This window comes from Poecile atricapillus, chromosome 31, assembly GCF_030490865.1.
Source record: "Poecile atricapillus isolate bPoeAtr1 chromosome 31, bPoeAtr1.hap1, whole genome shotgun sequence".
In the NCBI taxonomy this organism is placed as follows: Eukaryota; Metazoa; Chordata; class Aves; order Passeriformes; family Paridae; genus Poecile; species Poecile atricapillus.
This window is the reverse complement of record NC_081279.1, coordinates 2,982,878-3,006,272: the sequence shown is the minus strand read 5'-3', so window position 1 is coordinate 3,006,272 and position 23,395 is coordinate 2,982,878. Positions and strand designations below refer to the sequence as shown.

The 23,395-nt window shown below is 64.4% G+C and overlaps 3 protein-coding genes across 10 annotated transcripts; 2 read left to right on the top strand and 1 right to left on the bottom strand.

Annotated features, from left to right (window-relative positions):
* The first annotated feature begins 961 nt into the window (after positions 1-961).
* On the top strand, positions 962-8,422 carry SARS2 (seryl-tRNA synthetase 2, mitochondrial). Of its 2 annotated transcripts, XM_058859910.1 has the most exons (17): positions 962-1,089; positions 1,135-1,387; positions 2,891-2,986; positions 3,189-3,218; positions 3,293-3,433; positions 4,058-4,112; positions 4,537-4,600; positions 4,972-5,077; positions 6,125-6,172; positions 6,246-6,354; positions 6,765-6,810; positions 6,927-7,014; positions 7,094-7,206; positions 7,290-7,383; positions 7,754-7,846; positions 7,935-8,000; positions 8,078-8,421. In XM_058859910.1, exons 1-17 carry the CDS (start codon positions 977-979, stop codon positions 8,201-8,203), a joined length of 1,641 nt encoding a protein of 546 aa, XP_058715893.1. In that variant the 5' UTR covers positions 962-976; the 3' UTR covers positions 8,204-8,421. The 2 variants fall into 2 exon arrangements, with proteins under 2 accessions (XP_058715893.1, XP_058715892.1); XM_058859909.1 differs by having other exon boundaries at positions 962-1,387; positions 8,078-8,422.
* Positions 8,423-8,511: 89 nt separating this feature from the next.
* Positions 8,512-14,331, bottom strand: NFKBIB (NFKB inhibitor beta). Of its 3 annotated transcripts, none has more exons than XM_058859914.1 (7): positions 14,117-14,331; positions 13,780-13,885; positions 11,237-11,399; positions 11,060-11,176; positions 9,184-9,272; positions 8,853-9,104; positions 8,512-8,713 (listed from the first exon to the last, which is right to left on the bottom strand). In XM_058859914.1, exons 1-7 carry the CDS (start codon positions 14,329-14,331, stop codon positions 8,666-8,668), a joined length of 990 nt encoding a protein of 329 aa, XP_058715897.1. In that variant the 3' UTR covers positions 8,512-8,665. The 3 variants fall into 3 exon arrangements, with proteins under 3 accessions (XP_058715897.1, XP_058715896.1, XP_058715895.1); XM_058859913.1 differs by having other exon boundaries at positions 11,060-11,202; positions 11,242-11,399; XM_058859912.1 differs by having other exon boundaries at positions 11,060-11,399.
* A 29-nt stretch (positions 14,332-14,360) lies between these two features.
* Positions 14,361-23,016, top strand: SIRT2 (sirtuin 2). Of its 5 annotated transcripts, XM_058859907.1 has the most exons (17): positions 14,361-14,699; positions 14,782-14,821; positions 16,037-16,153; positions 17,517-17,558; positions 17,636-17,742; positions 17,830-17,886; positions 17,972-18,040; positions 18,557-18,686; positions 18,889-18,948; positions 19,037-19,092; positions 19,198-19,274; positions 19,379-19,430; positions 19,963-20,027; positions 20,950-21,016; positions 22,595-22,798; positions 22,841-22,882; positions 22,925-23,016. In XM_058859907.1, exons 1-17 carry the CDS (start codon positions 14,361-14,363, stop codon positions 23,000-23,002), a joined length of 1,602 nt encoding a protein of 533 aa, XP_058715890.1. In that variant the 3' UTR covers positions 23,003-23,016. The 5 variants fall into 5 exon arrangements, with proteins under 5 accessions (XP_058715890.1, XP_058715889.1, XP_058715888.1 ...); XM_058859906.1 differs by having other exon boundaries at positions 22,841-23,016; XM_058859905.1 differs by having other exon boundaries at positions 22,595-22,882.
* The last annotated feature ends 379 nt before the right edge of the window (positions 23,017-23,395 follow it).

Genomic DNA, 23,395 nt, shown 5'->3' with positions numbered 1-23,395 from the left:
AGCACAGAGGTGAAGGGTCATTGGGTGATTAAGAGAAATAATCTACGTGTGTGTTGTTAATTGGGTAAAAATAGGTATAAAGATAAAAGAACTGCGTACTTTGGGGGCATTTTGTGCATCAGACACGAAGTGTGCCACAAAATCTTGTTTGTACCATCAGAAGGATGTACCTGTGTACATTTCCTGCATCTGCGTGCTCGCTCTGCTGCTCTTTGGGCTGTTTGTCTCTGCAGCTGATGAGTTTCCGTGTTCTTCGTTAGGAAATTACTTCCACTCTGAACCTCTGAATACACAAACATACACTTTCCTCCAAATTATTAATTGAAATGGATTTTTAATCTTCTCACTTCTGAATCTTTGACCAGAACCAAAGAATTCTCTCTCAACTTTGCTTGAGTACTGTTAGAAGAATGCCTGGTAATGGATGGAATTGGCTTTGTAACAGACTTGTTTAAAAAGGACTGTTCAGGAATTATTTGCAATAGATATAAGATCTTTACGCTTTTTCCACAATCTAACATACATACATGGTGTTTCCACGCTTCTGAGCTGTAATTTCTGTTTCTCCCCCTCTTTTAAAGCCTCTCCGAGGTCAGCGAGGTCACCGGACCCGGAGAGCTCCGGCCATGAGCCTGGGGGCGTGGCCTGGCCGTGAGGGGGCGTGGCCTGGCCATGAAGGGGCGTGGCCTGGCAGCGAGGGGCGTGGCCTGGCCATGAAGGGGCGTGGCCTGGCCATGAAGGGGCGTGGCCTGGCCATGAAGGGGCGTGGCCTGGCCATGAAGGGGCGTGGCCTGGCAACGAGGGGCGTGGCCTGGTGGTGAGGGGGCGTGACCAAAGCACTGAAGGGGCGTGGTCTGGTGGTGAGGAGGCGTGGCCTGGCCGTGAGGGGGCGTGGCCTTGCCGTGAGGGGGAGGCGCGGTCCGCACGCGCGTTCGGCTCCGCCCCCGGCTCGTGCTCCCCGTGACCCGCGCCCAAGATGGCGGCGCGGCGGGCGCTGCTGGCGGCGGGACGGGCGGTGGGCGGGCGGCGCGGGGCCGCGGGAGCCGCTCCCGGCCCGGGTCCCGTTGCTGGGGCCCCGGCGGGGGGAGCTGCTCCCGGCCCGGGTCCCGCTGCTAGGGCCCCGGCGGGGGGAGCCGCTCCCGGCCCGGGTCCCGCTGCCGGGCCCGCGGGAGCCGCTCCCGGCCCGGGTCCCGCTGCTAGGGCCCCGGCGGGGGGAGCCGCTCCCGGCCCGGGTCCCGCTGCCGGGCCCGCGGCGGGGCGGAGCCGCCTGTACGAGCACGTCCGGGAGGGGCTCTCGGCGCGGCCGCAGCTGGACGTGACGGCGCTCAGCGAGCGGGACGTGGAGCAGCGGCGCGGGCCGCTGGGGAGCGCCGGGCTCCGGGAGATCGTGAGTGGCGGGGCCGGTTCGGGACGGGGTGAGAGGCTGTGGGCTGCCCCGGCTCGGCTCTGGGCTCCCCTGGCTGGACTGTGGGCTCCCCCGGCTGGGCTCTGGGCTCCCCCGGCTGGGCTCTGGGCTCTGGGCTCCCCCGGCTGGGCTCTGGGCTCCCCGGCTGGGCTCTGGGCTCCCCGGGCTGGGCTCTGGGCTCCCCGGGCTGGGCTCTGGGCTCCCCGGCTGGGCTCTGGGCTCCCCGGCTGGGCTCTGGGCTCCCCCGACTGGGCTCTGGGCTCCCCCGACTGGGCTCTGGGCTCCCCCGACTGGGCTCTGGGCTCCCCGGGCTCGGCTCTGGGCTCCCTGGGCTCTCTGGGCTGGGCTCTGGGCTCCCCGGGCTGGGCTCTGGGCTCTCTGGGCTCGGCTCTGGGCTCCCCGGGCTCGGCTCTGGGCTCCCTGGGCTGGGCTCTGGGCTCCCCGGGCTCGGCTCTGGGCTCCCCCGACTGGGCTCTGGGCTCCCCGGGCTCGGCTCTGGGCTCCCTGGGCTCTCTGGGCTGGGCTCTGGGCTCCCCGGGCTGGGCTCTGGGCTCTCTGGGCTCGGCTCTGGGCTCCCCGGGCTCGGCTCTGGGCTCCCTGGGCTGGGCTCTGGGCTCCCCGGGCTCGGCTCTGGGCTCCCTGGGCTGGGCTCTGGTCTCCCCCGGCTGGGCTCTGGGCTCCCCGGGCTCGGCTCTGGGCTCTCTGGGCTCCCCGGGCTCGGCTCTGGGCTCTGGGCTCCCCGGGCTCGGCTCTGGGCTCTGGGCTCCCCGGGCTCGGCTCTGGGCTCCCCGGGCTCGGCTCTGGGCTCCCCGGGCTCGGCTCTGGGCTCCCCGGGCTCGGCTCTGGGCTCTGGGCTCCCCGGGCTCAGCTCTGGGCTCTCTGGGCTCCCCGGGCTCGGCTCTGGGCTCTCTGGGCTCCCCAGGCTCAGCTCTGGGCTCTCTGGGCTCCCCGGGCTCGGCTCTGGGCTCTCTGGGCTCCCCGGGCTCGGCTCTGGGCTCTCTGGGCTCCCCCGGCTCGGCTCTGGGCTCTCTGGGCTCCCCGGGCTCGGCTCTGGGCTCCCCGGGCTGGGCTCCCTGGGCTCCCTGGGCTGGGCTCTGGGCTCTCCGGGCTCGGCTCTGGGCTCTCTGGGCTCGGCTCTGGGCTCTCTGGGCTCCCCGGGCTCAGCTCTGGGCTCTGGGCTCTCTGGGCTCGGCTCTGGGCTCTCTGGGCTCCCCGGGCTGGGCTCTGGGCTCTGGGCTCCCCCGGCTCAGCTCTGGGCTCCCCGGGCTCGGCTCTGGGCTCCCTGGGCTCTCTGGGCTCGTCTCTGGGCTCTCTGGGCTCCCCGGGCTCGGCTCTGGGCTCTCTGGGCTCCCTGGGCTCCCTGGGCTCGGCTCTGGGCTCGGCTCTGGGCTCTCTGGGCTCGGCTCTGGGCTCTCTGGGCTCAGCTCTGGGCTCCCTGGGCTCCCTGGGCTCGGCTGCCTGAGCCCACCTGCGCCGCCCCCTCAGGTGCGGACGTGGCGGCGGCTGGGGCAGGTCCGGGATGGCATCGCCCGGCTGGAGGCCGAGAAGGGCCGCGTGGCCCAGGGGGTCCGCAGGATCATGGTGAGAACCCTCCGTTCCCCCTTGGACCCCCAAACTCCCCCCTGGGTCCCTCTGCTCCCCACTCGCTTCCCCCTGGAACCCCCCAGGACCCCCCTGCCTTTCCCCCTAAACCATTCCAAGGTTCCCCCCCACCCCCGACCCCCTTTCCTGCCCCCAAACCCCTCAGGACCCTCAGGACCTCCTGACTCCTTTTCCCTCCCAGGCTTCCCACGACAAATCAGCGGCCAAGACGGTAGGAATCGAATTTTGGGGGGGTCTCGGGGGGATTCCTGCTCCCCCCGTGCCCTCATGGCAGCCCCCCGGCAGCTCCCGGAATTGGCAGCGCTGAAGGAACGGGGCCGGAGCCTCCGGGGGCAGCTCCGGGAGCTTGAGGCCGAGGAATCTGACCTGGAGCAGAGATTTTACCTGGGGGCTCTGCAGCTGCCCAACAGAACCCACCCTGATGTGGTGAGACCCCCAAAAACCTCCCCAAAATCCCCCCAAACCCAACAGAACCCACCCTGATGTGGTGAGACCCCCAAAAACCTCCCCAAAATCCCCCCAAACCCAACAGAACACACCCTGATGTGGTGAGACCCCCAAAAACCTCCCCAAAATCCCCCCAAACCCAACAGAACACACCCTGATGTGGTGAGACCCCCAAAAACCTCCCCAAACCAAACAGAACCCACCATGATGTGGTGAGACCCCCAAAAACCTCCCCAAAATTCCCCCAAACCCAACAGAACCCACCCTGATGTGGTGAGACCCCCAAAAACCTCCCCAAAATCCCCCCAAACCCAACAGAACCCACCCTGATGTGGTGAGACCCCCACAAACCCCCCCAAAATCCCCCCAAACCCAACAGAACACACCCTGATGTGGTGAGACCCCCAAAAACCTCCCCAAACCAAACAGAACCCACCATGATGTGGTGAGACCCCCAAAAACCTCCCCAAAATTCCCCCAAACCCAACAGAACCCACCATGATGTGGTGAGACCCCCACAAACCCCCCCAAAATCCCCCAACACCCCCTTTGGTGGTTCGGGGGTCTCGTGGCTCCCCCAAACTCCCCCTTGTGCCCCCCCAGCCTGTTGGGGACCAGAGCCAGGCCCGGCTGCTGGAAGTGGTTGGTGAGAAACCAGGTAAGGAGGGGTTGAGGGGGTTTTGGGGGGTCCTGGGGGGGTTTTGTTGTGGGGGGAAGGAGGAGAAGGGTCCTTGGGGGGTGATGAAGGGTCTGGGGGTGATGAAGGGTTTGGGGGGATGATGAAGGGTCTGGGGGGGTGATGAAGGATTTGGGGGGGAAATGGAGGGTCTGGGGGGGGTGATGAAGGGTCTGGGGGGGTGATGAAGGGTCTGGGGGTGATGAAGGGTTTGGGGGGGTGATGAAGGGTTTGGGGGTGATGAAGGGTTTGGGGGGGTGATGAAGGGTTTGGGGGGGAAATGGAGGGTCTGGGGGGTCTCAGGTGTTATGGAGGATTGGGGGGAGGTTTGGAGGATTTGGGGTGACAAAAGGTGACAAAGGTGACAAAGGGATGAAGGTTCCCCCTCTCTCCCCCCCTCCCCCAGTGTTTGATTTCAAGCCAAAGGGACACCTGGAGCTGGGGGAGGGGCTGGACATCATCCGGCAAAGGTGAGCAACACCTGGAGAGGGGACAGGCCTGTGCAACACCTGTGTGACACCTGTGTGACACCTGTGTGACACCTGTGCAACACCTGTCCAATGCCTGTCCAACCCCTGTCCAACACCTGTCCATCATCTGTCCAACCCCTGTCCCACCCCTGTCCCACCCCTGTCCATCACCTGTCCAACCCCTGTCCATCACCTGTCCAACCCCTGTCCCACCCCTGTCCATCACCAACCCCTGTCCCACCCCTGTCCATCACCTGTCCATCACCTGTCCAACCCCTGTCCCACCCCTGTCCATCACCTGTCCAACCCCTGTCCAACACCTGTCCATCACCTGTCCATCACCAACCCCTGTCCCCGCCTGTCCCCCGCAGGCGCCTGTCACACGTGTCAGGCCATCGCTCCTATTACCTGTGCGGGGCTGGGGCCCTGCTGCAGCACGCCCTCGTCACCTTCACCCTGAGGAAACTGCTCAGCAAGGTGGGGCTGAGCTGGGGGGGTCTGGGGGGATCCAGGGGGTCTCTGAGGGGATCTGGGGGGATCCAGGGAAGCTCTGGGATGATCTGGGGGGATCCAGGGATGGTCTGGGGGGATCCAGGGGGGTCTGGGATGATCTGGGGGGATCCAGGGAGGCTCTGGGACGGTCTGGGGGGATCCAGGGGGTCTCTGGGGGGATCCAGGAAAGGCTCTGGGATGGTCTGGGGGGATCCAGGGAGGCTCTGGGATGATCTGGGGGAATCCAAGGGAGCTCTGGGATGGTCTGGGGGGATCCAGGGGGTCTCTGGGGGGATCCAGGGAGGCTCTGGGATGATCTGGGGGGATCCAGGGAGGCTCTGGGATGGTCTGGGGGAATCCAAGGGAGCTCTGGGATGGTCTGGGGGGATCCAGGGGGTCTCTGGGGGGATCCAGGAAAGGCTCTGGGATGATCTGGGGGGATCCAGGAAAGGGTCTGGGATGGTCTGGGGGGATCCAGGGAGGCTCTGGGATGGTCTGGGGGGATCCAGGGATGGTCTGGGGGGATCCAGGGGGGTCTGGGATGATCTGGGGGGATCCAGGAAAGGCTCTGGGATGGTCTGGGGGGATCCAGGGAGGCTCTGGGATGGTCTGGGGGGATCCAGGGGGTCTCTGGGGGGATCCAGGGAGGCTCTGGGATGGTCTGGGGGGATCCAGGAAAGGCTCTGGGATGGTCTGGGGGTCTCTGGGGGGATCCAGGGAAGCTCTGGGATGATCTGGGGGGATCCAGGGAAGCTCTGGGGGGATCCAGGGAGTCTTTGGAATGGTTTGGGGGGATCCAGGGATGATCTGGGATGGTCTGGGGGATCCAAGGATGATCTGGGATGATCTGGGGGGGCTCCAAGGAGGCTCTGGGATGATCTGGGGGGCTCCAAGGAGGCTCTGGGATGGTCTGGGGGGCTCCAAGGAGGCTCTGGGATGGTCTGGGGGACTCCAGGGAAGCTCTGGGGGGCTCCAGGGAGGCTTGGGGGGCTCCCAGGAGGGTGGGGATCTCCAGCCCTCCCTTTTCCCCAGGGTTTCCTGCCCATGACGGTGCCGGACCTGCTGCGAGGAGCCGTTTTTGTGAGTGAGCCCTGAGCCCCCCGAGACCTTCCCGGCCCCTCTGTGATCCCAAGTGACCCCCTGTGCCCCCCAGGAGGGCTGTGGGGTCCAGCCCAGCGCTACCCCCTCCCCAGTTTACACCATTGACCCTGCACGCTTCGAGGATCTGTGCCTGGCTGGCACCTCGGAAGTGGGAATTGCAGGTGGGAAATGGGGCAAAATGTGGGGAAATTGGGAAAAGCCGGGGGAGAAATGGAGCAGGGGAGGGGGAGAATCGGGGAGAACCAGGGGGAGAATGGGAAAACGTGTGAAAATGGGGAAGACCAGGGAAGAACATGAGGAAAATGGGAAAAAATAGGGGGAAAAGGGGAAAAAGAAGTAACAATAGGGGGAGAATGGGAGAAAAATGGGGAAGAAAGGGGAGAAGAAGCAGGGAAAATCCAGGAGGGAAAATGGGGAAAACCATCAGGAGAATGAGCAAATAGGGAAAAAAGGAGGAGGAAAAGCAGGAAAACCATGGGAAAACAGGAAAAAAAATGGGGGAAAACAGGGAAAAAGTGGAGAAAGAGGGGAGCAGATGGATTTAGGGGTCACCCTGTGCCCTCCCATCCAGGCTATTTCATGGACCACGCGGTGCAGCTGCAGGACCTGCCTGTCAGGTACAGGGGTCTTGTGTCCCCCCCAGAGACCCCCTCCCCTTCTGGGGACCCCACCCCAATCCTCTGGGGGGGTCTGGGGTGTTTTGGGGTCCCCCTTACCCGTGTCCCCCCACCAGGGTCGTGTGTTCCAGCACCTGCTACCGCGCTGAGACCGACACGGGCCAGGAGCCCTGGGGGCTCTACCGCGTCCACCAGTTCACCAAGGTACTGGGAGCACTGGGAGACCCCTGGGGAGGGTGGGGGGAAAGGCAGGGGGTGACCCCGTGTCCCCCCACCCCACAAGGTGGAGATGTTCGGGGTGACGGCGGCCGAGCGCGGGACGGAGAGCGAGGAGCTGCTGGAGGAGTTCCTGGCGCTCCAGAAGGAGATTTTCTCAGAGCTGGGGCTCCATTACCGGTGAGGGGAATTTTTGGGGGAGTCTCCCCCAATCCGTGGGACCCCAAAATCCATCGTAACTGTTCCCCCCCCGGGCCCCCCAGCGTCCTGGACATGCCCACGGAGGAGTTGGGGCTCCCCGCCTACCGCAAGTTTGACATCGAGGCCTGGATGCCTGGACGGGGCAAATTCGGGGAGGTGAGGGGGAGTCTGGGACCCCAACAATTCAGGGAGAGCCCCAAATAATGTGGGGAGAACCCTGATAATTCGGGGAGAGCCCCAAATAATGTGGGGAGAACCCTGATAATTCGGGGAGAGCCCCAAATAATGTGGGGAGAACCCTGATAATTCGGGGAGAGCCCCAATAACTTGGGGAGAACTTTATTCTGGGAAAACTCTAAAAATTCAGAGGTGCCCAGGGTGACACCCCCCTTTATTCCCTGTTTATGGTTCCCCTTTCTTCCTGCCCTTGCTGCTGGATCGGGACCCCCATTTTGGGGTGTCCCTGGAGTGGTGGAGAGGGGGGGGTACCCAAAACCTCCTGACCCCTCTCCCCCCACCCCCGCAGATTTCCAGTGCTTCCAACTGCACGGATTACCAGAGCCGGCGGCTGAACATCATGTACAGCGGGGAGGGGGGCCGGCTGAGCCATGCCCACACGGTGGGTGACCCCCCAAAATCCACAGGAGAGCCCCAAAACCCCCGGGGGGGGTCCCTGAGCCCCCCCTGACCCCGTGTCCCCCCCCCAGGTGAACGGCACCGCCTGCGCCGTGTCCCGGATGCTCATCGCGCTCCTCGAGTGCAACCAGCTCCCGGTGAGTGTTTTTGGGGGGGGTCCCGCGGGAGTTGGGGGGCTCGGGGGGGCTCACCCCACGCTGTGTCACCCCCCCAGGACGGCCGTGTCCGGGTGCCCCCTGTGCTGCAGCCGCTGGTGGGGCAGGAGGTGCTGGCCCGGCCCCCCGCCCCCCTCCTGCGCTACATCGGCCCCAACCAGCCCGGGGGGGGCCCCCCAAAATAGAGAGGGGGTCCTGAGGTGGGGAGGGGTCCCCGTGGAGGAGGCAGAGCATGGCTGGAGCTGGGACTTCGAGGGATGGACACGACACATGGGACAGGGGACACGGGGGACACTGAGAACCCTGTCCAGCGTGTCCCCAGGGTGAAATCCCAAATCCCCAGAATAAAACCTGGAAATCCTCCCCTGCCACGCGCGTGTCCTTTGCTCCGTGGGTGCTCTGGGGACACTCGGGTGTCCCCCAGTGCCACACGTGTCCCCCCCACTCCCAAATGTCCCCCCACCTGTCCCCTCCATTGTCACGTTGTCCTTGCTCCGAGCGCAGCCTCCGCTTTATTTCCCGCTGCCCCCCACAGCCCTCGGGGCTCTCCTGGGATTTTGGGGGGTGGGGGCGCCTCCTCAGGGGGTCCCCCCGGCTGGGGGTGGCAGGGTCCTCCAAGTCCATCCAGGGGGGTCCCAAGGGCTCCCTCAGGCCGGGCAGTGCCCGCTGTTGATGACGATGTCGTCGTACTCGTCCTGGGGGAGAAGTTTGTGGGGGCTGGAAAAGTTCGAATGGGGGGGAAGCTTGGAAGGGTTTGGGGGTCCCCCCGGTGCTGCTGGGCTGTCCCGGGGGGGCGGGGGGACACTGGGGATGGGGGGGGGGTCCCTGGCTGACCTCGCTGTCCTCGGTTCCACTCTGGCTGTCGCTGCTGTCGCTGCTGTCGCTGCTGGGGGGGTCTCGGGCCCCGAAGCGGCGCAGGAGGGGCGGCAGGCGGGGGTCGGGGCGGCGCCGGGCGCTGTACAGGGGGGTGAACCCCGAGAACGTGCGGGGCTCCGGCCGCGCCCCCCCCCGCAGGAGGCACTCGGCCACCTCGGGGCTCTGAGCCTCCACGGCCAAGTGCAGGGGGCTGCGGCCACAGCTGGGCTCCTGGGGGGGCACGGCGGGGTCAGGGGGCGCCGGGGACCCCCCCCCAGCCCCGCTTTTGGGTTCTTTTGGGGGCACCCACCGGCCGGTCGGGGTCAGCGCCGGCGCGGAGCAGGAGCTGCACCAGCTCCAGGTCCCGGCGCAGGACGGCCACGTGCAGGGGGGTGTAACCTGTGGGGGGGGAAACGGGGACCGGGGATCCCCAAAACCCTGCCTGAGCACGTGGGACCCCCTCCCGCTGCCTGGGACCTCCCCCCAAAACCAATTCTGGGAAAACTCTAAAAATTCAGAGGTGCCCAGGGTGATACCCCCCCTTTATTCCCTGTTTATGGTTCCCCTTTCTTTCTGCTGGATCAGGACCCCCATTTTGGGGTGTCCCTGGAGTGGTGGAGGGGGGGGGTACCCGAAACCTCCTGACCCCTCTCCCCCCACCAAACCCATGCCATACCCCCGAACTGTGTCCACCCCAAAACCCTGTCACCATCCCCAAAACCCTGTCACCATCTCCAAAACCCTGTCCCAAAACCCTGTCACCATCCCCAAAACCCTGTCACCATCCCCAAAACCCTGTCACCATCCCCAAAACCCTGCCCCCATCCCCAAAACCCTGTCCCAAAACCCTGTCACCATCCCCAAAACCCTGTCACCATCTCCAAAACTCTGTCACCATCCCCAAAACCCTGGCACCATCTCCAAAACCCTGTCCCAAAACCCTGTCACCATCTCCAAAACCCTGCCCCAAAACCCTGTCACCATCCCCAAAACCCTGTCACCATTTCCAAAACCCTGTCACCATCCCAAAACCCTGTCCCAAAACTCTGTCACCATCCCCAAAACCCTGTCCCAAAACCCTGTCACCATCCCCAAAACCCTGTCACCATCTCCAAAACCCTGTCCCAAAACCCTGTCACCATCCCCAAAACCCTGTCCCAAAACCCTGTCACCATCCCCAAAACCCTGTCACCATCCCCAAAACCCTGTCACCATCCCCAAAACTCTGTCACCATCCCCAAAACCCTGTCACCATCCCCAAAACCCTGTCACCATCTCCAAAACTCTGTCATCATCCCCAAAACCCTGTCACCATCCCCAAAACCCTGTCACCATCCCCAAAACCCTGCCACCATCCCCAAAACCCTGTCCCAAAACCCTGTCACCATCCCCAAAACCCTGTCACCATCCCCAAAACCCTGTCACCATCCCCAAAACTCTGTCACCATCCCCAAAACCCTGTCACCATCCCCAAAACCCTGTCACCATCTCCAAAACTCTGTCACCATCCCCAAAACCCTGTCACCATCCCCAAAACCCTGTCACCATCCCCAAAACCCTGCCACCATCCCCAAAACCCTGTCCCAAAACCCTGTCACCATCCCCAAAACCCTGTCACCATCCCCAAAACCCTGTCACCATCCCCAAAACCCTGTCACCATCCCCAAAACCCTGTCACCATCTCCAAAACTCTGTCACCATCCCCAAAACCCTGTCACCATCCCCAAAACCCTGCCACCATCCCCAAAACCCTGTCCCAAAACCCTGTCACCATCCCCAAAACCCTGTCACCATCCCCAAAACCCTGTTCCCATCCCCGAAACCCTGTCACCATCCCCAAAACCCTGTCCCAAAACCCTGTCACCATCCCCAAAACCCTGTCCCAAAACTGTCACCATCCCCAAAACCCTGTCACCATCCCCAAAACCCTGTCCCAAAACTCTGTCACCATCCCCAAAACCCTGTCCCAAAACCCTGTCACCATCCCCAAAACCCTGTCCCAAAACCCTGTCCCAAAACCCTGTCACCATCCCCAAAACTCTGTCACCATCCCCAAAACCCTGTCACCATCCCCAAAACCACATCCCCCATCCCAAAAACTGAGCGACCCCTGTAAAAACCCCGATGAGCCCAAATCCACGCGATCCCCCAAAACCATCCCCCCAACCCACGGTTCCCCCTCGCACCATCGTAGTTGACGCTCTCCAGCTGCGCCCGCCGCTCCTCCTCCTCCTTGCGGGGGTCCCGGGGCGGCTCCCGGGGCTCCTCCCGGGGCTCGGGGGTCTCCTCCCGGGGCTCGGGGGTCTCCTCCCGGGGCTCGGGGGGCTCCTCCCGGGGCTCGGGGGTCTCCCGGGGCTCGGGGGGCTCCCCGAGCAGGGCGCGGGCACAGGCGGGGTGCCCCTCTCGGCAGGCGAGGTGCAGCGGGGTGTGCCCGCCCCGCTCCCGCACCGCCAGCCCCGCGCCCGCCGCCCGCAGCCGCCGCACGGCCCCGGCCAGCCCCAGCACCACGGCGATGTGCAGAGCGCTCTGTGGGAGAAAATGCTGTTAAACCACCCCAAAACTGCTGTTAAAGCACCCCAAAACTGCTGTTAAACCACCCCAAAAACCCCAGCCCCAGCACCACGGCGATGTGCAGAGCGCTCTGCGGGAGAAAATGCTGTTAAACCACCCCAAAAGTGCTGTTAAACCACCCCAAAAACCCCAGCCCCAGCACCACGGCGATGTGCAGAGCGCTCTGTGGGGAGAAACTGTGGTTAAAGCACCCCAAAAACCTCAGCCCCAGCACCACAGCGATGTGCAGAGCGCTCTGCGGGAGAAAATGCTGTTAAACCACCCCAAAAACCCCAGCCCCAGCACCACGGCGATGTGCAGAGTGCTCTGCGGGAGAAACCACTCCAAAACTGCTGTTAAAGCACCCCAAAACTGCTATTAAAGCACCCCAAAACTGCTGTTAAAGCACCCCAAAACTGCTGTTAAACCACCCCAAAAACCTCGGCCCCGGCCCGATGCGCGGTGTGCTCGGGGGGTGTGAGGTGCGGCACGATTGGGAGGGTCAAAACCTCACCCAAAATTCCCCCAGAGACTCGTCCCCTCCTCCTGCAGCTCCACCCCGCTGGAACCCCAAAATTTCCCCTTCCCCAGCTCCTCACCCACCCCCACCCGACGCTGTGGACATTTGGGGTGGTCCCGGGACCCCCCAAACCCCTCCGGGACCCCCAAATTCCCCTGGCGCACCTGTCCCAGGTGGTTCTACAGGTCCAGGTAGGGCGAGTGCCCCGGGGTGATCTCAGGACCCCCCAAACCCCCCAAATTCCCCCTGTCCCGCACCTGTCCCAGGTGGTTCTGCAGGTCCAGGTAGGGCGAGTGCCCGGGGTGGTCCCAGGACCCCCAAACCCCCCAGGACCCCCAAATTCCCCCCCTGGCGCACCTGTCCCAGGTGGTTCTGCAGGTCCAGGTAGGGCGAGTGCCCCGGGGTGGTCCCAGGACCCCCCAAACCCCCCAAATTCCCGGTGCCGCACCTGTCCCAGGTGGTTCTGCAGGTCCAGGTAGGGCGAGTGCCCGGGGTGATCTCAGGACCCCCCAAACCCCGTCTGGGACCCCCAAATTCCCCTGGCGCACCTGTCCCAGGTGGTTCTGCAGGTCCAGGTAGGGCGAGTGCCGCAGGACCCCCCAAACCCCTCCCGGACCCCCAAATTTCCCTCCTGGCGCACCTGTCCCAGGTGGTTCTGCAGGTCCAGGTAGGGCGAGTGCCGCAGGGTGGTCCCAGGACCCCCCAAACCCCTCCGGGACCCCCAAATTTCCCTCCTGGCGCACCTGTCCCAGGTGGTTCTGCAGGTCCAGGTAGGGCGAGTGCCCGGGGTGGTCCCAGGACCCCCCAAACCCCGTCTGGGACCCCCAAATTCCTCCCGCACCTGTCCCAGGTGGTTCTGCAGGTCCAGGTAGGGCGAGTGCCCCGGGGTGATCTCAGGACCCCCCAAACCCCACCAGGACCCCCAAATTCCCCCTGTCCCGCACCTGTCCCAGATGGTTCTGCAGGTCCAGGTAGGGCGAGTGCCCGGGGTGGTCCCAGGACCCCCCAAACCCCCCAGGACCCCCAAATTTCCCTCCTGCCACACCTGTCCCAGGTGGTTCTGCAGGTCCAGGTAGGGCGAGTGCCCCGGGGTGGTCCCAGGACCCCCCAAACCCCCCCAGAACCCCCAAATTTCTCCTGGTCCCGCACCTGTCCCAGGTGGTTCTGCAGGTCCAGGTGGGGCGAGTGCCCCGGGGTGATCTCAGGAGCCCCCAAACCCCGTCTGGGACCCCCAAATTCCCGGTGCCGCACCTGTCCCAGGTGGTTCTGCAGGTCCAGGTAGGGCGAGTGCCCCGGGGTGGTCCCAGGACCCCCCAAACCCCCCAGGACCCCCAAATTCCCCCCCTGGCGCACCTGTCCCAGGTGGTTCTGCAGGTCCAGGTAGGGCGAGTGCCCCAGGGTGGTCCCAGGACCCCCCAAACCCCGTCTGGGACCCCCAAATTCCCCCCCTGGTGCACCTGTCCCAGGTGGTTCTGCAGGTCCAGGTAGGGCGAGTGCCGCAGGGGGGTCCCAGAACCCCCCAAACCCCCCAGGACCCCCAAATTCCTCCTGCACCTGTCCCAGGTGGTTCTGCAGGTCCAGGTGGGGCGAGTGCCCGGGGTGATCTCAGGACCCCCAAAACCCCCCAAATTCCCCCCCTCCCGCACCTGCCCCAGGTGGTTCTGCAGGTCCAGGTAGGGCGAGTGCCCCGGGGTGGTCCCAGGACCCCCCAAACCCCCCAAATTCCCGGTGCCGCACCTGTCCCAGGTGGTTCTGCAGGTCCAGGTAGGGCGAGTGCCCGGGGTGGTCCCAGGACCCCCCAAACCCCCCAGGACCCCCAAATTCCCGGTGCCGCACCTGTCCCAGGTGGTTCTGCAGGTCCAGGTAGGGCGAGTGCCGCGTGTGCCGCAGGATGGACTCCAGGAACTCCTCGTGCTCGTGGATCACGGCCAGGTGCAGCGCCCTGCGGGTGGGCACGGGCTGGGCGGGGCTGTCCCGACACCCCCAGACCCACCGGGGGTCCCCGGGAGAGCGGGGGGGGTTCCGGGCGGTTTTTTTGGGGGTTACCGAGGGAGCCCCGCGGGGCCCGGCGCTCCCGGGAGGGTCGCACCGGAGCCCCCGGAGGAGCCAGGACCGCGACCCCCCAAGCCCAGGGTGTGTGGGGGGAAGGTCCCTCGTCCCTCCCCGCCCTCACGTGTCCCCGTCCTCGGTGACGAAGCTCAGGACGTGCCGCAGCCAGGCCGCGGGGTCGGTGAGGGTCTCGGGGGACTCCGCTCCGGGACTGGCCGGCAGCGGCGGCCCCAGCGGCCCCTCGCCCAGCGAGCCCAGCCCGCTGTCGCACCACTCGTCGCCATCAGCCCGCTTCGCCTCGCCGGGAGCCGCGGGGGCCGCGGGGGCCGCGGCCGCCATCGCCGGGGCCGCCTCAGGCCGCGGCCGCCATGGCGGAGCGGGGAATCCCCGGCCCGGCGCCTCCCGGGACCCGTAGTCCGCGGCCGCGCTTCCGGGTGCCTCAGCCAATCAGCGGCCTCCGTGTGACCGCGCCCGCTGCTCCCGCCAACCGGAGCCGCGGGGGGCGCGCGGGGCACGCCGGGAGCCGCCGTGAGGGCGAGGCCGCGCCCATGGAGGAGCGGGGCAGCACCGGCGGCGCCGGCACCGGCCCGGGGGCTGGGGCTGCCTCTCCTCCCGCCCCCGCCGGGGATCCCGCCGGGGATCCCCCCGCTGTCCCCGCAGCTCCCGGTGCCCGCGAGGAGGAGGCGGAGCAGGACGCCGAGTCTCCGGTAACGCCCCCGGTGTCCCCTCGGTCCCCGCCCCCGTGACCGCCCCCGGCAGCCCGGTGACCCCTCGCTCTCCTCCCCGCAGGTGTCGGAGCCCGAGGCGGGCGCTTCAGCGGACGCTGACAGTGGGTGTGGGGGCTCCGGGACACCGGAGACGCTCTGGGGACATCCCGGGGCCTTTGGGGACATCCCGGGGCCTTTGGGGACATCCCGGGGCCTTTGGGGACAATTCGGGGCCTTTGGGGACATCCCGGGGCTTTGGGGACAATTCGGGGCCTTTGGGGACATCACGGGGCCCTTTGGGGACATTTTGGGGAATATTTGGGAACTTTTCTTGGGCCCTTGGCGCTCTGTGGGACATTTGGGATGTTTTTAGGACGGGGATGTTGGAATGGGACGTTTTGGGTCTCTTGGGGGTCCTTTGGGTTTTTTAATTTTTATTTTAATTTTTATATTTTAATTTTAGGGATTTTTGGGGCCATTCCGGGCAGTTTTTGGGGTGTTTCTGTGGGTTTTGGGGTGTTTCTGTGGGTTTTGGGGTGTTTCTGTGGGTTTTGGGGCCATTCCGGGCAGTTTTTGAGGTGTTTCTGTGGGTTTTGGGGTGTTTCTGTGGGTTTTGGGGTGTTTCTGTGGGTTTTGGGGTGTTTCTGTGGGTTTTGGGGTGTTTCTGTGGGTTTTGGGGTGTTTCTGTGGGTTTTGGGGTGTTTCTGTGGGTTTTGGGGTGTTTCTGTGGGTTTTGGGGTATTTCTGTGGGTTTTGGGGTGTTTCTGTGGGTTTTGGGGTGTTTCTGTGGGTTTTGGGGCCATTCCAGGCAGTTTTTGGGGTGTTTCTGTGGGTTTTTTTGGGGTGTTTCTGTGGGTTTTGGGGTGTTTCTGTGGGTTTTGGGGTGTTTCTGTGGATTTTGGGGTGTTTCTGTGGGTTTTGGGGTGTTTCTGTGGGTTTTGGGGTGTTTCTGTGGGTTTTGGGGTATTTCTGTGGGTTTTGGGGTGTTTCTGTGGGTTTTGGGGTGTTTCTGTGGGTTTTGGGGTGTTTCTGTGGGTTTTGGGGCCATTCCGGGCAGTTTTTGGGGTGTTTCTGTGGGTTTTGGGGTGTTTCTGTGGGTTTTGGGGTGTTTCTGTGGGTTTTGGGGCCATTCCGGGCAGTTTTTGGGGTGTTTCTGTGGGTTTTTTTGGGGTGTTTCTGTGGGTTTTGGGGTGTTTCTGTGGGTTTTGGGGCCATTCCGGGCAGTTTTTGGGGTGTTTCTGTGGGTTTTGGGGTGTTTCTGTGGGTTTTTTTGGGGTGTTTCTGTGGGTTTTGGGGTGTCTGTGGCGCTGTTCGGACACTGCTCGCTGTCCCCGCAGTGGAGCTGCTGAGGACGCTCCTGTCCCGGAGCCTCGGGCTCGGCGGGGACAAACCGGAGCCGGTGCTGGACGAGCTGAGCCTGCAGGGCGTGAGCCGCTTCCTCAGGAGTGACCGCTGTACGGACACCGGGAACGGGAACGGGGCAGGGACACCGGGACACCGGAACGGGGGACGGAACCGGGAACGGGGGACGGAACCGGGAACGGGAACGGGGGAGGGACACCGGGAACGGGAACGGGGGACGGAACCGGGAACGGGAATGGGGGAGGGACACCGGGAACGGGGACACCAGGAACCGGAACCGGGGGAGGGAACCGGGAACGGGAATGGGGGAGGGAACCGGGAACGGGGGAGGGACACTGGGAACGGGGACACCGGGAACCGGAACCGGGGGAGGGAACCGGGAACGGGGACACCGGGAACGGGGACACCGGGAACGGGGACACCGGGAACGGACACCGGCAACTGGAACCGGGACACCGGGAACGGGAACAGGGAGGGACAACGGGAACGGGGACACCGGGAACGGGGACAGCGGGACACTGGGACAGCGGGAACGGACACCGGGAACGGGAACAGGGACACCGGGAATGGGAGTAGGAACGGGAACGGACACCAAGAACGGGGATGGGGAAGCAGGAAAATCAGGAATGGGGGGGACACACCGGGAATGGGAATGGGCACTGGGAACAGGGGGGGGACACCGGGAAAGTCGGGCATGGGGAGGGGGAACACCAGGAACGGGAATGGGCACTGGGAATGGGGGGGACACACCAGGAACGGGAATGGGCACCGGGAACAGGGGGGTGACACCGGGAACGGGAATGGGCACCGGGAACGGGGGGGGGACACCGGGAAAGTCGGGCATGGGGAGGGGGGACACCGGGAACGGGAATTGGGGGGCACCAAGAACCGGGAGGGGGACACTGGGAACGGGAACGGGAGGACACCGGGAATGGGAACGGGAATGGGGGGCACCAAGAACGGGGTGGGGGGACACTGGGAACGGGAATGGGCACCAAGAACGGGGAAGGGGAAGCGGGAAAATCGGGCATGGAGAGGGGGGGACACCGGGAACAGGAATGGGGGACACCAAGAGCCGGGAGGAGGAAAATCGGGAACGGGGAGGGGAACAACACCGGGAACGGGAATGGGCACCAAGAACGGGGAGGAAGAAAATGGAGAATGGGGAGGGGGGGGACACCAGGAATGGGAACGGGAATGGGGGGCACCAACAACCGGGAGGGGGACACTGGGAACGGGAACGGGAGGACACCGGGAATGGGAACGGGAATGGGGGGCACCAAGAACCGGGAGGTGGAAAATCGGGAATGGGGAGGGGGAAAATGGGGCATGGGGAGGGGGGTGCATTGGGAATGGGGTGGATTTGGGGGTTCACAGTGCGGGGTTGGGGGGGAAGGGGCGGTTTTGGGGTTCTTGGGGGCAGATTTGGGGTTCACCCTTGTGTCCCTCCCCCAGGTAAGAACATCGTGTGCATGGTGGGCGCTGGCATCTCCACCTGTGAGTGCTCGTTGTGGGGGGCACCGGGGGGGCTCGGGGACACCCGGGGTGGCTCCTGAGCCCCACAACCCCCCCAGCTGCCGGGATCCCGGATTTCCGCTCCCCCGGCACCGGCCTCTACTCCAACCTGCAGAGTTACAACCTCCCCTACCCCGAGGCCATCTTTGAGATCGGTTTCTTCAAGGTACCCCCCTTTCCTCCCCAAATTCTGAGGGGGGGCTGGGTTTCTGGGGGCTCTCCAAGCCCCCCCTGACCTCCCTGTGCTCCCCAGAAACACCCAGAGCCTTTTTTCGCCCTTGCCCGTGAGCTCTACCCAGGGCAGTTCAAGGTAATGTTCTCCCAAACCTCCTTCCAACCTCCCCCCTCACGTGGGGGCCCAAGAATCCCCCAAATGACTCCCCAAATTCCCCCAGCCCACCGTGTGTCACTACTTCATGAGGCTGCTGCAGGACAAGGGGCTCTTGCTGCGCTGCTACACCCAGGTAGGGCACAGCCCCCCCTCCCCTGGCTGGTTTGGGGGTCATGGGGACCTTGGGGACCCCTCCCCCAGGTAGGGCACAGCCCCCTCTCCCCTGGCTGCTTTGGGGGTCACAGGGACCTTGGGGACCCCCTGATGTCCCCCAGGTAGGGCACAGCCCCCTCTCCCCTGGCTGCTGTGGGGGTCACAGGGGCCTTGGGGACCCCCTGATGTCCCCCAGGTAGGGCACAGCCCCCTCTCCCCTGGCTGCTTTGGGGGTCACAGGGACCTTGGGGACCCCCTGATGTCCCCCAGGTAGGGCACAGCCCCCTCTCCCCTGGCTGCTGTGGGGGTCACAGGGACCTTGGGGACCCGCTGATGTCCCCCAGGTAGGGCACAGCCCCCTCTGCCCTGGCTGCTTTGGGGGTCACAGGGACCTTGGGGACCCCTCCCCCAGGTAGGACACAGCCCCCTCTCCCCTGGCTGCTTTGGGGGTCACAGGGACCTTGGGGACCCCTGATGTCCCCGTGGTGCCCCCCAGAACATCGACACTCTGGAGAGGGTGGCAGGGCTGGAGCCGGAGCTGCTGGTGGAGGCTCACGGCACGTTCTTCACGTCGCACTGCCTGCGCTCCTCGTGCCGCCAGCGCTACGACCTGGCCTGGATGAGGGGTAGGGGAGGGCTCTGGGGACCCCCCGGGTGCTGGGGACCCACGGGGACCTCCCCTCATCCCCCCACAGCTGGCTGGGGGGGTGTCCCCCCCCTGCTTTGCCTCGGGTTGTTCTTCCCCAGCACCCCCCGAATTTCCCTGTGCGCCCCCAAATTCCCCTGCTCCCTTTCCCCACTGAGGTTCCACCCCCCCCTGTTTTCCAGAGAGGATTTTCTCCTCCCTGGTCCCGAAATGTGAGAAGTGCCAGGGGCTGGTGAAGCCTGGTGAGTTTTGGGGGGTGCTCAGGAGGAATTTGGGGGGGGGTAAGGGGTCTTCACCCCCCTCCCCTCACCTGCCACCCCTCTTCCCCAGACATTGTGTTTTTTGGGGAGAACCTCCCCTCGCGCTTCTTCACCCTCCTGGAGTCGGTGAGTGGGGTTTGGGGGGGCCCAGAATTCCCCTCCCCAGCCTGAATTTGGGGTGGGGGCTGCTGAGGCCACCCCACCCCTCAGTGACACCCCCTCCCTCAACAGGACTTTGAGAAGGTTGATCTCCTGCTCATCATGGGCACCTCGCTGCAGGTGCAGCCCTTCGCCTCCCTCATCAGCAGGTGAGACCCCTCCTACAACCCCTAGAACCTCCTAGAACCTTCTAGAACCTTCTAGAACCTTCTAGAACCCCCCCAGACCACCCTGAGACTCTCTGCTCCTGCAGGGTCCCCACCAACACCCCCAGACTCCTGATCAACAAGGAGAAGACGGGACAGGTGAGGGGGGGACAGGTGAGGTGTGGGGCAGGTGAGGTCAGTGACAGGTGAGGTGTGGGGCAGGTGAGGTGTGGGGCAGGTTGGGGGGCACTGGGGGGGTTTGGGGCAGGTTGGGGGGCACGGGGGGGGTTTGGAGCAGGTTGGGGGGCACTGGGGGGGTGTGGGGCAGGTTGGGAGGCACTGGGGGGGTTTGGGGCAGGTTGGGGGGCACTGGGGGGGTTTGGAGCAGGTTGGGGGGCACTGGGGGGGTGTGGGGCAGGTTGGGGGGCACTGGGGGGGTGTGGGGCAGGTTGGGAGGCACTGGGGGGGTTTGGGGCAGGTTGGGGGGCACTGGGGAGGTGTGGGGCAGGTTGGGGGGCACTGGGGGGGTTTGGGGCAGCTTGGGGGGCACTGGGGGGGTTTGGGGCAGGTTGGGGGGCACTGGGGGGTTTGGGGCAGGTTGGGGGGCACTGGGGGGGTGTGGGGCAGGTTGGGGGGCACTGGGGGGGTGTGGGGCAGGTTCCCCCCCCTGTCACCCGTTGTGTCCCCCCAGAGTGACCCCCTGATGTCCCTGATGGGCTTTGGGGGGATGGACTTTGACTCAGACAAGGCCTACAGGTACGGGCAGGGGGGGCTCTGTCCTCCCCCCGTGGGGTTGGGAACTGGACTGGGGCTCTGGAGACCCTCAGAGGGGTTTGGGGACCCCCCAGGGTGGTTTTGGGGACCCTCAAAGGGGTTTTGGGACCCCCAGAGTGGTTTTGAGGACCCTCCAAGTGGTTTTAGGGACCCTCAAAGAGATTTTGGGACCCCCAGGGTAGTTTTGGGGACCCTCAAAGAGATTTTGGGATCCCCCAGGGTGGTTTTGGGACCCCCGCGGAGTGGTTTTGGGGACCCTCGAAGTGGTCTTGGGACGCCCCAGGGTGGTTTTGGGGACCCTCAAAGTGGTTTTGGGATCCCCCAGGGTGGTTTTGGGACCCTGAGGGTGGTTTGGGGACCCCCCAGGGTGGTTTTGGGGACCCTCAAAGAGGTTTTGGGACCCCCAGGGTAGTTTTGGGAACCCTCAAAGAGATTTTGGGACCCCCCAGGGTGGTTTTGGGACCCTGAGGGTGGTTTGGGGACCCCCCAGGGTGGTTTTGGGGACCCTCAAAGAGGTTTTGGGACCCCCAGGGTGGTTTTGGGGACCCTCAAAGAGATTTTGGGACCCCCAGAGTGGTTTTGGGGACCCCCAGGATGGTTTTGGGACCCCCCAGGGTGGTTTTGGGGACCCTCAAAGAGGTTTTGGGACCCCCAGGGTGGTTTTGGGGACCCTCAAAGTGGTTTTGGGGACCCCCAAGGTGGTTTTGGGGATCTCTGAAGGTGGTTTGGAGCATTCCCATGAAGGTTTGGAGCACTCCAAGGTGCTTTTGGGGCCACTCAAGGTGGTTTTGGGGTGATTTCGAGCACCCTCAAGGTGGTTTGGGCAAGCCCAAGTTGGTTCTGAGGCCCCCCAGGTTTTTTAGGGCCCCCCCAGGGTGATTTTGGGGTCCCTGTGTCCCTGCAGGGACGTGGCCTGGCTGGGGGACTGTGACAGTGGGTGCCTGGCTCTGGCTGAGCTGCTGGGCTGGAAGGTACCCCCAAACCCTCCTGGGACCCCCCAAACCCTCCTGGGACCCCCCAAACCCTCCTGGGACCCCCCCTGAACCCCCAAACCCTCCTGGGACCCCCCTGAACCCCCAAACCCTCCTGGGAGCCTCCAAACCCTCCTGGGACCCCCCTGAACCCCCAAACCCTCCTGGTACCCCCCAAACCCTCCTGGGACCCCCCCAAACCCCCAAATCCTCCTGGGACCCCCCCTGAACCCCCAAACCCTCCTGGGACCCCCCTGAACCCCCAAACCCTCCTGGGACCCCCCAAACTCTCCTGGGACCCCCCTGAACCCCCAAACCCTCCTGGGAGCCTCCAAACCCTCCTGGGACCCCCCTGAACCCCCAAACCCTCCTGGGACCCCCCAAACCCTCCTGGGAACCCCCTGAACCCCCAAACCCTCCTGGGACCCCCCTGAACCCCAAACCTTCCTGGGACCCCCTGAACCTCCTGGGACCCCCCTGAACCCCAAACCTTCCTGGGACCCCCCAAACCCTCCCGGCCCCCCCCGAACCCCAAACCCTCCTGGGACCCCCCTGACACCTCCTGGGACCCCCCCAAACCCTCCTGGGACCCCCCTGAACCCCCAAAACCTCCTGGGACCCCCCCCTGACACCTCCTGGGACCCCCCCTGAACCCCCAAACCCTCCTGGGACCCCCCCTGACACCTCCAGGGACCCCCCTGAACCCCCAAACCCTCCTGGGACCCCCCCTGACACCTCCAGGGACCCCTCTGAACCCCAAACCCTCCCTGAACCCCAAACCCCCCCTGACCCCCAAACCCTCCTGGGACCCCCTGAACCCCAAACCTTCCTGGGACCCCCCAAACCTTCCTGGAACCCCCCAAACCCTCCTGGGACCCCCTGAACCCCAAACCCTCCTGGGAACCCCCCTGACACCTCCTGGGACCCCCCTGAACCCCCAAACCCCCCTGGGACCCCCCCCAAAACCTCCTGGGACCCCCCAAACCCCCCCTGAACCCCCAAACCCTCCTGGGACACCCCTGAACCCCAAACCCTCCCTGAACCCCAAACCCTCCTGGGACCCCCCCCTGAACCCCCAAACCCTCCTGGGACCCCCCAAACCCTCCTGGGACCCCCTGAACCCCAAACCTTCCTGGGACCCCCCTGAACCCCCAAACCCTCCTGGAACCCCCCTGAACCCCAAACCCTCCCTGAACCCCAAACCCTCCTGGGACCCCCTGAACCCCAAACCCTCCTGGGACCCCTCTGACACCTCCTGGGACCCCCCTGAACCCCAAACCCTCCCTGAACCCCAAACCCTCCTGGGACCCCCCTGAACCCCAAACCTTCCTGGGACCCCCTGAACCCCCAAACCCTCCTGGGACCCCCCAAACCCTCCTGGGACCCCCTGAACCCCAAACCCTCCCTGAACCCCAAACCCTCCTGGGACCCCCCTGAACCCCAAACCCTCCTGGGACCCCTCTGACACCTCCTGGGACCCCCCCGAACCCTCCTGGGACCCCCCCTGACACCTCCTGGGACCCCCCAAACCCCCCCTGAACCCCCAAACCCCCCCTGCCCCCCGTGTCCCCCCCTCAGGAGGAGCTGCAGGAGCTCGTGCGCAGGGAACACGCGGCCATCGATGCCAGGGGGGGGGACCCCCAAAAGGAGGACAAGGATGGGGGGAACCCCAGAAAGAGCCTGGGGGACGAGGCCAAGGCTCACAGGGACCCCGAGGAGAGCCTGGGGGACAAGGAAAAAGCTCAAGGTGACCCCAAAAAGAGCTTGGGGGACAAAGCCAAGGCTCAAAGTGACCCCAAAAAGAGCTTGGGGGACAAAGCCAAGGCTCAAAGTGACCCCAAAAAGCCCCAAGGGGACAAAGCCAAGGCTCAAAGTGACCCCAAAAAGCCCCAGGGGGACAAAGCCAAGGCTCAAAGTGACCCCAAAAAGTCCCAGGGCAGCAGCGAGGACCCCCCAAACAGCACAGGAGGGACACCCCAAAATTAAATGGTCACAGAGGAGGTTTTGGCTTTGTGTTGTCACTGGGGGTTGGAGGGGGGGGTCGAGGGACTTGGGCACTTTTTTTTTCCTTAAAGGAAAACAGAGTAAAACAAAAGAAAAATACAGGAAAGAGGAAAAATAAGTTAAGAAAGGGAATGGGGAGGTTTGGGGTGCAAAAAGGTTTTTTTTTCCTCCTTTAAAAAGGGGTGTTAGAGCTCCAAAATGTGTGGGAATTCACACGGAGGGTGAAGGGGAAGTGTGTGGAAAACACTGAAACCTGTAAAGTTTCTCACTTTTGTACCTACTGAGAAATAACATTAATTTACATTAAAAAAAATAAATAGTTTTAAAGTAAAGCTCTGTGTCTGCTGTGTGATACCTGGGGGTTTGGGATGGAAG

Coding starts and splice junctions, on each gene's coding strand:
- NFKBIB (XM_058859912.1), bottom strand. CDS start 14,331: ATGGCGGCCGCGGCCCCCGCGGCCCCCGCGGCTCCCGGCGAGGCGAAG. Junction 13,886..14,116: donor GTCACCGAGGACGGGGACAC/GTGAGGGCGGGG, acceptor GCCCACCCGCAG/GGCGCTGCACCTGGCCGTGA. Junction 8,714..8,852: donor GTGGAACCGAGGACAGCGAG/GTCAGCCAGGGA, acceptor CTTCTCCCCCAG/GACGAGTACGACGACATCGT.
- SIRT2 (XM_058859904.1), top strand. CDS start 14,361: ATGGCGGAGCGGGGAATCCCCGGCCCGGCGCCTCCCGGGACCCGTAGT. Junction 19,093..19,197: donor TCTTCACCCTCCTGGAGTCG/GTGAGTGGGGTT, acceptor CTCCCTCAACAG/GACTTTGAGAAGGTTGATCT. Junction 20,028..20,949: donor GACTCAGACAAGGCCTACAG/GTACGGGCAGGG, acceptor GTGTCCCTGCAG/GGACGTGGCCTGGCTGGGGG.
- SARS2 (XM_058859909.1), top strand. CDS start 977: ATGGCGGCGCGGCGGGCGCTGCTGGCGGCGGGACGGGCGGTGGGCGGG. Junction 4,113..4,536: donor AGTGGTTGGTGAGAAACCAG/GTAAGGAGGGGT, acceptor CCCCTCCCCCAG/TGTTTGATTTCAAGCCAAAG. Junction 4,601..4,971: donor CTGGACATCATCCGGCAAAG/GTGAGCAACACC, acceptor TGTCCCCCGCAG/GCGCCTGTCACACGTGTCAG.